At 38.6% G+C, this 11,477-nt stretch overlaps 1 protein-coding gene across 1 annotated transcript; it reads right to left on the bottom strand.

Moving 5' to 3' along the window:
- Nucleotides 1-2,301: 2,301 nt before the first annotated feature.
- Nucleotides 2,302-4,018, bottom strand: LOC6560478 (odorant receptor 47b). The gene is made up of 6 exons (XM_001987499.1): nt 3,891-4,018; nt 3,657-3,825; nt 2,889-3,430; nt 2,633-2,837; nt 2,421-2,579; nt 2,302-2,352 (listed from the first exon to the last, which is right to left on the bottom strand). The coding sequence occupies exons 1-6, from the start codon at nt 4,016-4,018 to the stop codon at nt 2,302-2,304; spliced, it is 1,254 nt and encodes a 417-aa protein (XP_001987535.1).
- Between the last annotated feature and the right edge of the window lie 7,459 nt (nt 4,019-11,477).

The following is an 11,477-nucleotide window of genomic DNA, read 5'->3' on the forward strand; positions in this document are numbered from 1 at the left end:
ATAATTAGGAAAACTATAAATGGCCTATCTAAGAAGAAGATCAGAGCATCGCTTATGCTTAACATGTTATTTTATGCACTAAAACAAATATTTTTTTTCATTTTCGATACGATTAGAGTCAAGGGCGTATGCAGAGGTGTCTGCCCCACCCTTAGTTTACATAGACGCATACGGTCGGCTTATGAAAAATTACAGTTCGGCCCCCTTAACAAAAAGATGGGTAAGCCCTTGATTAGAGTCCTTGATAACAAATATATATTTAGCGCACATCTCTATACTTTAATATTGGTTTTAATCTGGATCCATATTTTAACATTAATATTCCTGCTATGGTAAATCACGCAAGTCCTTTATTTATTTATAATTTTTTAACGATTTAATGTTCACACAGAAATACCACTGGCTTTTGTTTACCTTGATATAAATAGGTATTTGAAGGATCTTTTAAATGTATTTAAGTATAAAACTGATTGAAAGTTCAACTTTTTATGCAGAATTCATAAAACACTAAGCACTCAATCAGAGGATCGATTAATGTCGCAGACTGTTTAACTCCGGGACCGAAACCCGACCGATCGTTAGAATAATTTGCGACAAACTGAATGCGTTGCTGGCCAGCAGACATCAAAAAACTCTGACACTCTTGACGCTCTGGGCTGTGGCTGCAATTGGATCGGTACATTACCCCATTACGATTACCATTAGCGGGGGCAGCAGTGCCAATCATGGCAGCAAAACTCCATGGCAACAATGGGTCTGAAAGAGGAATTAATTAGATGTGGAGACAACAACAAGCACAACAACAGCAGCAATAACAACATATCAAAGCGAACATAAAGTTCTAAATACGTGAATTTCAATTCAAATGTTAATCAGTGCGGCGGGCAGAGCACAAAACTCCATCAGCCCAAAGTTGACAATAGCTACAACCTCTCTCACACACACGCACACACACACACACACTCATAAAACGCTTGGGTGTGTTAAGCATGGGGGTTGAGAGTTGTGTGTACAGGTGTGAGTGCGTATATGCGACGGTTCTGCCTCGATACGGCCCCCGTTCTGGCCCAATGTGCATGGAACATTGAACGCTAACCATAATGACACCTGTGGGCGTAGCATTCACTCGAATACAGATTCAAATTCATGGACAGTCTGAAAAAATGTATGTATAAATATAGGTTCAACTACTTTTCCCAGCTGTGAAGGGCAACTGCGATAGGTCCATGTCTGCCCAAGAGCTTAAACTAAACGATCGCCGCTCCCGTGCCGCATTGTGTTGCAAATCCATGACAGAAACGCAAATGCAACTGCAACTGAATCTAAATGTGAATGTGAATGTGAATGCGCTTCACGACTGAATAAGTTCGAGGCTGGCTCCAATTCAAAGAATCACCAACTGCGGTCATCAACAATTCCAGAATATATTTTAAATGGTATACTCTTTGCAGCTAGCACCTGTCAGTTGGGTGTGTGATGCGTATGTGGTTGTGGGCGCGGTTGCACTTTAATAAGGTAGGGCGTGGAGCATGGGCTCTCAGCAATAAATTAGTTAATATCAGAGCTGGTAGTTTGAGTTCGGGATTATCATCACTATATTGGGAGCTTTAATTATGAATTGCTTATACTTATACTTAGTACAAAAATATATTCTATAATTGTAGATTATTTATTAAGATGTGAAAAGTTAAGTGGATTTCTTACAGTCATAAAATTCATTATTATTTTCATTTGTTTCAGCATTCTTGGAGATTATAGATCTAAAACTGATTAAAATTGATTATTTATCCTCTCTACTTACCCCAACTTATTTCATATTTGCAGATACCTCAATCAGTTGTCAAAATATTCATAAGCACTTGGCAGCTTTCCTCCTGGCAATAAATCGGTTTCTAGCTTCCTGCACTTTCTTTAATATTCGTAGATACAAAAATCTATTGATTAAAACTTGTTTTCACGTTTTCTCTAGCTCTCTTGGCACAGATAACAAGTTGTTTGACTTGTTTTTTGCTTCTCATTTTAGCTAAAGTGTCTGTCAAGGATTTAATGGAGATGTTCAGCATTTGCCATGATGACTTGACAATGTAACCACCTCGCAATTGTTTGAGTGAATAGCAACTTATACATCTTGCCAGCAGCATAAGAAAACAAAATACAGTTTAATGTTTGGTTAAATTCAATTTATGTTGATTGTAATAAACTTGACTAGGTGCAAGAGGATTATATTAGTATCCACAACTGTTTGGATATTTCTACAAGCTATTTATTATGAATTATAGATTAGTTTATATAATTAAAAACCTACATTGCCTCGCGCAGCACAGCCAGCATTCGATAGCACTGCTGTAGTATCTGTAGAGTAGAACAAAAATTCCTGCCTACTCAAGGGCTTTTCAGATGAAACAGAATTATTGTCTTACGATTGAGTAGGTGGCCATGGTGAATGGGGGAAACGGTTTTGCCGCATAGATGAGTGGTTTTTGGGAACGCATAATCATGAACAGAATGATACGCTGTATACCGATGGACTTTGTGTGCCAGTCGTTGAGTTCAAAAGCAGCCTGAGCTACATTCACGGACTGCAAAATATTATGTCTAAGCAATTGTCAAAATGAAGGGAAGATAACCAAACCTGACTGTAGACCAAGGTACCAACTACACACCAGTAGGAGAGCTGTATAAAGGTGATGAACATTAAGAGCACAAATTTGGCGGCTACCTTGGGGTTGTCAGCGGCAGCCATGGTCTCAAACATGGATATCGATATCAGGGCAAAGCTGGCAATCATCTGGGTAATAAAAGTGCCATGAAAAACGCGACTGTTATTCTGAATAGTGCTGTAAGAACGATTAATACATATTTATTATTAAAGACTTATTGATACTCACTGTATAATATGCTGATGGAACTGAATAATCTTGCAAAGCTGCTCATGAAAATGGGTATCGCTCAGTTGCAATTTTCCCAATTTCTTCATCTCAATGCAGAGTATCTTCAGATTTAGAGCCGTGTGCATAAAGGTGTGACTGCCGAAAAGATCGATGTGACAAATCGCCATCAAATTGAACTGCCCTGTGGCAGTCTGCCAGATATAGGTGAGGGCATGCATATAAGGATGCTGGTCAGGGTGCTGCCAGCCAAAGGGCATCACAGCATGGTACGGTAGCTCCCTATCAGAAATTAAAGGGTGCATGCAGATGGCCACATTGAAGAAGCACAAATAAACCGTAAACTGAATAATCATGACCAACTCAACCAGATAACAGATGCGCTGCCATCGCAGAATCTCCTTATTCTCATCATTATCGGCTTTTCCAAGGCTGTGATCTGCTTTGAAGATCTTCTCATAGTACTGGAAATCCTCAATAACATCATCGATTTCGTTGGCGCGAAAATGGATGTAATAGAGCTTCGTTGTAATGAGGGTTATCTATAGATATATACAGAGCTCAAACCTTTTAAAAAATGTAGCTCCATTTAAATTAATTGAAATAAAAAATAAAATAAATTACATATAAAGATCTACAAAAATTAAAAAAGAAAATCTTATTATAAGACTTACAAATAACAAATAATCAATTTTAGTGCGAAATTCTCCAATGCATTCAAGAACAAAATAATTTTCTAATATGTTTGATATATGTGTTGAAACTAACCCCAATCATGAAAACAATATCATCACCCATATCGATGACATTCGTGGATTTGGGTATTGCACACGTAACCGATAGCAGAAATAGACTTGAGTTGGCTAACACGAATAGGCTGCAGAACTTGTACATTGGATTGGCCAACAGGCAGCGATTTGGATAGAGGCAGATCACACTGAACAGAAACGCTGTGAATTAGTTTTGGCCAAGAATCAGCAACGTTCTATACACCACACATACACCATAAATGCTCGATTGTAAAACAAGCCGAGACGTTGCTGTTGCTTTTTGTGGCGCAGCACCGATCGAAACTCAGCAAAGAAGCCGCGCAGCAGGCGCAGATATGACTGAAAATCGCCGTTGGCCATCGGATAACTGTGTATAACGATAACGACCCACTGGCTGTGAACTCTGTAGCTAGCTCTGATAGCTCGTCCAACGCGCATTGGCCTTATATATGTGCCAATTGATTGGCCATGCAGGATTCCAATTACAATATTTACGATTCAGCTGTAACGTTTAGCAAACTAGACCTATGATTATCATTAGTAAATCGCTAGCAGCTGCTAACATGTGCCGCAAATTGCAATCAGCACTGGCTGCAAGAAATATAATCACAGGGATATTCTAGTGGGGATATATAAAGCTGCAGGTAATTGACTACACCCACCTTAATAATAATATGAAAAGATAATAAGAACGTGGCACTTAAAATTATTCTATTCAGCATAAAGTGAGCCATGAAAAGATTTACTTTATTACACTCTACCTTTAAAAATTGTGTATAATACAAAAAAAAATCATTAACTATTCATTTGAGTAGTGTAAAAATGATTATAAGTTATTTCAGTATTTAAAATGATAATAATTTAGGAAATATGCCCTTGAAATTCAGTATAATTTATTTATTTTCAACTTTGAGAAACACTCAATAAAACAAAACAGAAGACTCTGATTCTCTTTGGGGAACAGAGTGTAATAATGATAATTGCAGCTATCGATTGATTACTCACTAACGGGGCAGTAATATATGTGTAAGTATTTGTATTTCAGGTTACATTCATTATTATATATTTAATAGGAGGTAGTTAGTATTAAAGTAATTTATATATTATATATGATATATTATGTATGATACGATTGTACGCATATTTGTGCCTTTCGTGGCGTGCAATGAACCCGCTGAATGAATAGATTTGCTGGATCGTCATTTTCGCGTGACTCAATGCACCCATTAGATCATCAGCATCATTAACTGACAATGAAAAAATGTCAACGAAATTCATGTTAAATTTTTATTTATTCACAATTTTTGAAGCGTATAGCAAAACATTATCATCTAGTCTGATATTCTGTGGGCAAAAGACCAAAAAGAGTTCAATCAACCTCCAGCTCTTACGAGCGTGTAAACTCGTAAATTTCTTCACTTCCGGTGCGACTATCGAGCTTCTTCATTTTGATTACATAAACAACAAATTGGTTTACTCTTTGCATTATATTAGGCTAACGTCTTAATTTGTTAATCATGAATCCTGAATGGGGGAAAAAACCAGCTTGGTAATTTTTTAATTATGCTTTTCAGGCAATGTGAAGATTGTCGCGTGCCATGTTTTAAATACAGGTTCTTAAACAACTTGCAGGCGTCTAACGGCGCTTAGATACCCAACAAAACAGCCATTATATATTCCGTTCATGTGCTGATGTTACCAAGGTGTTGCCGCTCAAATTCAGCCTTGCTGAATTAGCCATAAATGACGCCCCGTAACACGAGTCACAATCGATGGCTGTTGACTTCTCAGCACCGTGGGGCCTAATAGTTGGTTTTATTTAATATTGAACAAGCCTAACAATATAATGGCTGCATAATGGCGCAAACATTACATCAAATTGATATCAATTTGAACAACAATATATGCACAAGTGCAAAGCACATCGTTAGCCTTGCGGCAACAACAACAGTAAAAATTGTTGCAGCTTTGTTTTGCGTTTTGCGGCTACCCGCAGAGTCAAAGCCGTCGCATTGAACTCTTCACTGAGCTGCAAGCCAGATTCAAACACACACACACACACACTAACACGCACACACAAACGCACAGAAAGACTAGCAAAGAAAAACTAAATACCATCACATAGGTGGATATACTGGCCATGCATCTGTTTCGATGGCCAATAACAGTATAGACCAGTTCCGAGTTGGCAAAGCGCCGTTTGATGCTCTAATTTATACAGCATACTGATGAGTTGACCGCTCTGCCAGCGAATTGTTCTCAGTTTCTCAGTTCTCAGTTATCCAAAGGCGTCTTCTCGGCACTGCCACCACGAAAAAAATGTGGCAACAACAACAAACGGTTGTTTCGAGATCGAGAAGTTTAGCAACGGCTTCGGCTTTAGCTGCCACTTGACCAGATCTCTCGCAATAAACACAGAAATGGAAATATTTGTAGCGGTTAGCGTTTAATTGAAATGCATTTGGCTTGTTTGCTGTCAATCACGTGACATTTGAACAGGCAACAGGCAACAGGCCACAGCAGCAGCAACAGGCAGCAAGGAATCCACCACCATATTCCCAGCTCAGCCCAATGATTGTTGGTAATAAAATCGTTATTTTCGGCAACTCTTGCTCCTGCCACTATAACATGCCGTTATGGTTACACACGTCGGTAGTGGGTTTTTATGGTCGCTTTTTATATCCCAAAGTCCATGGGGTGTCTGGCTACCACCTTCGATGTTTATTGCCCATTCATCAGCGATTTTTATTGTGATCAGATAATTAACTTAGATAACTGCATTAAATTCTTCTGTATTCCTCTTATCGAATTTTCCATTTATTGAAACAAGAAATTGTCATAGAAGAAACTTCTTACAGTTTTAACGATAATAAACAAATTGCTTGTGGTCGAGAATTACGATAATTACTAGAGTTTGCTTTAAAGCAGGAAGCACATTCTGTCGATGGGATGGAAAACGCTACTCATTGCTATAAAGTTTTTATGCAATACACTTAAAATAATGCAAACATTTACTTTAACCCAATTCAATTCCTTTTTTAGTGACAATTACAAATGTATAACTTTCATATCATAATATTTAATTAATTAGATAACCGATTTAAATGTCTAGATGCACTCATTCTAGCCTAGCAACTCCCCCATGACACAATTGTCATGTACTTTCCGCCTAGTACCGTTATATGGACCCCATGCCGATCATCGCAATGCGCAAAGTATAAAGCGGATTTTCATGTTTATTGCAGCGGCACATGGGGCAATTGATAATAAGTACGCGACCGCAAAAGAACATGGTACCAAACAAAAATAAAGCATCAAAAAAATAATACCGAACTAATGCAAACATTTTTCAAGCGTTATTTATGAATACAGCTACAGTTGCAGCAAGATGCGAGTTGTAAGTTGCAAGTTGCAAGTTGCAAGTTGCAACTTTGCTTAGGCACGCCAACAAGCCGCAATAAGACCAATACCAATAAAAGCAACAACAGCAACAAGTGAATCAATAACAAGGCTAGCTGGCTAGCTGGGCGGCTGGTTGGCCGGCTGGCTACAGGGAGCAGACATGAACTGGTTTACGCTGCGACGACATCCACGGATCAGACAGCCACCGCGGCTAGCCGAGACGTGTGTCCAAAAGTTTGCATAAGTTAGCCGGGACTGGGGCCGAGTCGGGACAGGCCTGGCCTGGACCTGAGCTGCTGGTTTTTTTTGTTACTTCATTTTTACCCATTACCATGTGCCCAATTGTAAAATTTGTTTGGGTAGCATAAAGTTGTGCAATTGTTTGCAGTTGGTGACAACTCCTATCCGTATAGGTGTATCTATTTTACATTAGATTTATTAATAAGATAATCATCGATCATAGCTTGTATTAAACTAATGATATTAATACATATTTATAAGTAACAAGAAATAATGCATAAGGTTTTAGTTACAGGGCATCTTCTAGTCGTTCACTCTTGACCAAAAAGTGCTTATTTGTTTTATTTTCTTATTTCGCAGTTCAAGATTTATGGTAGATGTTGGCAGCCAATATGCGAGGGGTAATTGTGTATGTTGTAGTAAGCATGTGATGCAGCAAGAACCCAGGTCTGATGCGCAAACACAAAAATTTATGCCGAATCGATCGATAAGCCAGTTGTGGCAGTTAAAGCCAACCGGGAGGCAACTGCGTTTCGATTAAGTAGATCCGAATCGGGCATCCGTTACAAATACGTTTGTGTACACAGACACAATAAGAAATGCAAATGCAGTTGAAGGCAGCAGCCGTAATAAAACCCAAAAACCGACAATCTGCTCTTACTAGGTCATAAAAATCGAAGACGCCTTTAGAACCGAGTTGGGATCAGAAATGACCACATTATAACTGCAACGGGATGATAGTCGCTACAATAACAAACTTTCTAAATAACACAAAAAAAAAAAGGCAGCCACAAAGAAGAAATAAGAAAAAAATAAGCAAACTGTAAATGCAGCCGTTAATAGTTATAGTATGAATTTATAGCGGTGTCGCCAACTAAAGCATAATTATTGCCTGGCCCCAACTCGGAATGGGAATGGAAACTGAAACACAGATGCGAGCTGTGAGCTGCTAGCTGCGAGTTGCAAGTTGCGAGACGTCGTGCGTTGCAAGATCCAAGATTTGAGGCATTTGAGACTTGCAGTCAAAGGATTTTTTTATTTTTCTACTTAACTGTATTTAATTAAAACCAGTTTGTGTAATTGTTTTTGGTTCGTCGCTGCAAGTGGCACGCTGAACGCCTTATATGCCATAACTCGCTTATGTCAAGCACATTGTGCGTGTAATTTGAACAGGGTACTTTGTAAACTCATAACTCATGATTGAGTATGACTACTGGTACCAGGTTAGGCCTCTTATCAGAGTAGTTGTTGTTTCTTGGTAAAAGTTGTGCACCAAAGCTTTCACTTGTTCTAGTTAATTTCGAAGATACACTCGACTGTGACTAAAATGAGTAAATTGTTAAAAATTATGCTGAACAAATGACAAATGATGCTCTGGCTTTAAGTCAAGCTATCGCTTATCAAATTGGAACAAATCCAACTGGCGGCGGTCTTTTTTTATCTTTGTAGCTCCAGCACAATGAGCTGTAAATTTGCAACTTGTGGCACGTGCAGACTGGCGGAACTCGCTTCTTTCTTCTCCCCTCTCTCTCTCTGTCTCTCTCTCTCTCTGTCTCTCTCTCTCTCTCTGTACATCTCGGAGATCCGTTAGTCGCCAAAACACGCGATGACAATGCCATTACATTTACACCCAGCTAAATCGAACGGGACTGCAGCAACACCTTAATCGTCATCATCAACATCATCATGAGGTTTATTCGGATTGCACGCACACGCTGCGTATGCTTGATGTGACTCTTCTACAGCCGCATTGCATAGACACCAAGTTAATTAGTGCGCTTAAAGAGCTCACATTCACACATAAACATTTCTTATACAATTTGTCAAAACAACAAACTTATACTTTCGAGATATAAGAGCGTAAAGTGAGCACCGAACAAAAAAAAAAAAACAAAAAAAAAAATCAAAACTTAAGCCAGCCAACCAATTGAAAAAAGAAACAAAAAGAAAAACTCGTTTAAGAGCAGCGCGTAGCTGCAAAGTTTTCGCCGACTTCCTCAGCAGCGGCTAGGCAGCGCCTCAGTGGGAGCCGCAGTCGCTTCGTTGACGGCGACCTTGATAGACGTGCCAGCGGCTGCTATCTGGGTAAAATCTAGAAAGAAAAGTGCCAAGGAAAAAAAAAATACAAAAAGTCACTTCACGCAGCTTTCTTTGCAGCGTATCAAATCAAATCATAACTTCGAAAAGTGGATGCAAAAAAATGTTATTGTTTTTGGCGTGTTTGTGTCTGGCACGAAAGTGTTTCAAAAATCTACAAGAAATATGTGGAAAATATGTGTGAATACCAAGTGCAGTCAATAAAACAACCTACTTAGGCACAACAGCTGCTTAAAAGTGTGAGTGTGTATGCAATTCGTCTGTGCAACTAAAAAAGAAAATCCAAAACCAAAACAAAAGTCACAAAAGTCACAAAAAACAAGCGAAATAAAATAAATGCAAAAAATCCAACACTTCAACTAGTTCTACCGTTAACAGCAATTCTTCAGAATTCTCTGCAACTCTCGAGGTGTTAATTTATTCATTGGCCGGAACCCCAACAAGCTGTGAGTAAAATTTGCATCTCCATTGCCCCCAACAAAAGAACAGTTATCATTGAATTGCAGAAGATTGAATACAATAATAAGGTTCTCTGATTTCGTACCACACATAGATGTTAGACGACAGTTTACAATTTTATCTCTAGAATAGCTCAACGAATAGGGAGTCAGTTTACTTTTATAATTTTCTTTTCAATGATTTTCAATAAAATTAATATATTTTAAACAAATATCTTAATTATTTGTTTCGTAGACTCAATCATAAATTTAGGTGCAACTGATACTTTTTTTTTTTATACTTTTAAAAGACTGGACCAAAGAAAGGTTGAAAATTGTTAATCTATATTATTTTCTATTTCCGTTTCCATTTTGTTTTTGTTTTTTTTTGCTTTTTTTTTTGTGAGCTGCCCTTGCTGTGCATTTGAATGAAATTAAGCTTATCAGACCATTGAGTTTAGGTCACTGGGCAGGCACTACGAATAGATCAAAATCTTTTGAGGTGAAAGTAATTTGCCGAAAAAGTGGCAAGACACGAAACAAAAACATACCCAAAGCCCAAACTCAAGCCGAGAGCAACAGCAATGGTCAATGGTGACCAGTCGAGTGGAGCTTGAGCTGGAGCTGAAGTTGTAGCTCGCGTTCAGTGCACTGTCGTAATTTGGTTTTAACAACTATTTGAAAAACCGTTGGCCAGCCCTATCAGGCGCTGGCTTAAGAGCAATAGCAATAGCAATATCAAAAGCATGAGCAGAAGCATAAGTACACATTAAAGCACATTAAGGCGGCGAGCAAATGATGCGCTCCTCTGGCTACACAATGGACCAGCGGCGCCGCAAAAAATGTTGAATAAATTTCAAATTTGTTATTATGTTTGCTCTCAGAAGGGGAGCTGAATCTCTAGAGCTGTAGATCTATAGAGCTCGAGCTACTCCTATAGCTGGCGTGTGTGTTCTAAGTGTTAAAAGTACGCCGAGTGTGACGTCGACTGCTGCATTCGGAAGTGTAGCGACTGCAGTCTATATAGTCAGACAATGGCCAATAGCAATAACAACAACACAAACAACAACAGCAACAGCAACATCAACAGCATGCAGTTGCATCTGAGCTGCATCTGCGTGCTTCTGGCCAGGTTACAATGCGTTGTGGCACATACATACATACATATATGTATATATACAATAAACATAAATTTATGCGCAGACTTAGAACAATGTGCGCATATACTAGCTATCGCCATATCGTGTTGCCTAATAATTAATGAGCGAGCATGCAGCTACGTACGTATGTGCATACATATATACATACATACATACACACATATATATATACAGCATATTGCTGCTGCTCACAGACAATTTATGCAGCTCCATGCTGCTGTCGGTCTATCAGGCGCGCAAAGTTCAATTACCTGTTAATTGAGTTTAGACGAATACAAAAAAGTCAAGACCCAGCAAAGTCAGCAAAACAATTCCCAGCAAACTGTAGCAGTAGCATTAACATCATCAAAATCACATCAGTCAACTTTTTGCCTCATCTTGCAGCTGCAGCTAAAACAAAATGTACAAAAATAAATACATATATCGAAATCAGGTCATTGTTGTCATTAAATTGTTTCAAAATGTACCACATTGGGCCATAGG

The sequence above is a fragment of the Drosophila grimshawi genome, unplaced genomic scaffold, assembly GCF_018153295.1.
Source record: "Drosophila grimshawi isolate 15287-2541.00 unplaced genomic scaffold, ASM1815329v1 contig_1369, whole genome shotgun sequence".
In the NCBI taxonomy this organism is placed as follows: Eukaryota; Metazoa; Arthropoda; class Insecta; order Diptera; family Drosophilidae; genus Drosophila; species Drosophila grimshawi.

What these genes read in the sequence shown, in the direction of transcription:
- LOC6560478 (XM_001987499.1), bottom strand. Translation starts at nt 4,018, where the DNA reads ATGGCCAACGGCGATTTTCAGTCATATCTGCGCCTGCTGCGCGGCTTC. An exon ending in TTCCATCAGCATATTATACA is followed by an intron (nt 2,838 to 2,888) that starts GTGAGTATCAAT and finishes TCGTTCTTACAG; the next exon opens with CACTATTCAGAATAACAGTC. An exon ending in GTACCTTGGTCTACAGTCAG is followed by an intron (nt 2,580 to 2,632) that starts GTTTGGTTATCT and finishes AATATTTTGCAG; the next exon opens with TCCGTGAATGTAGCTCAGGC.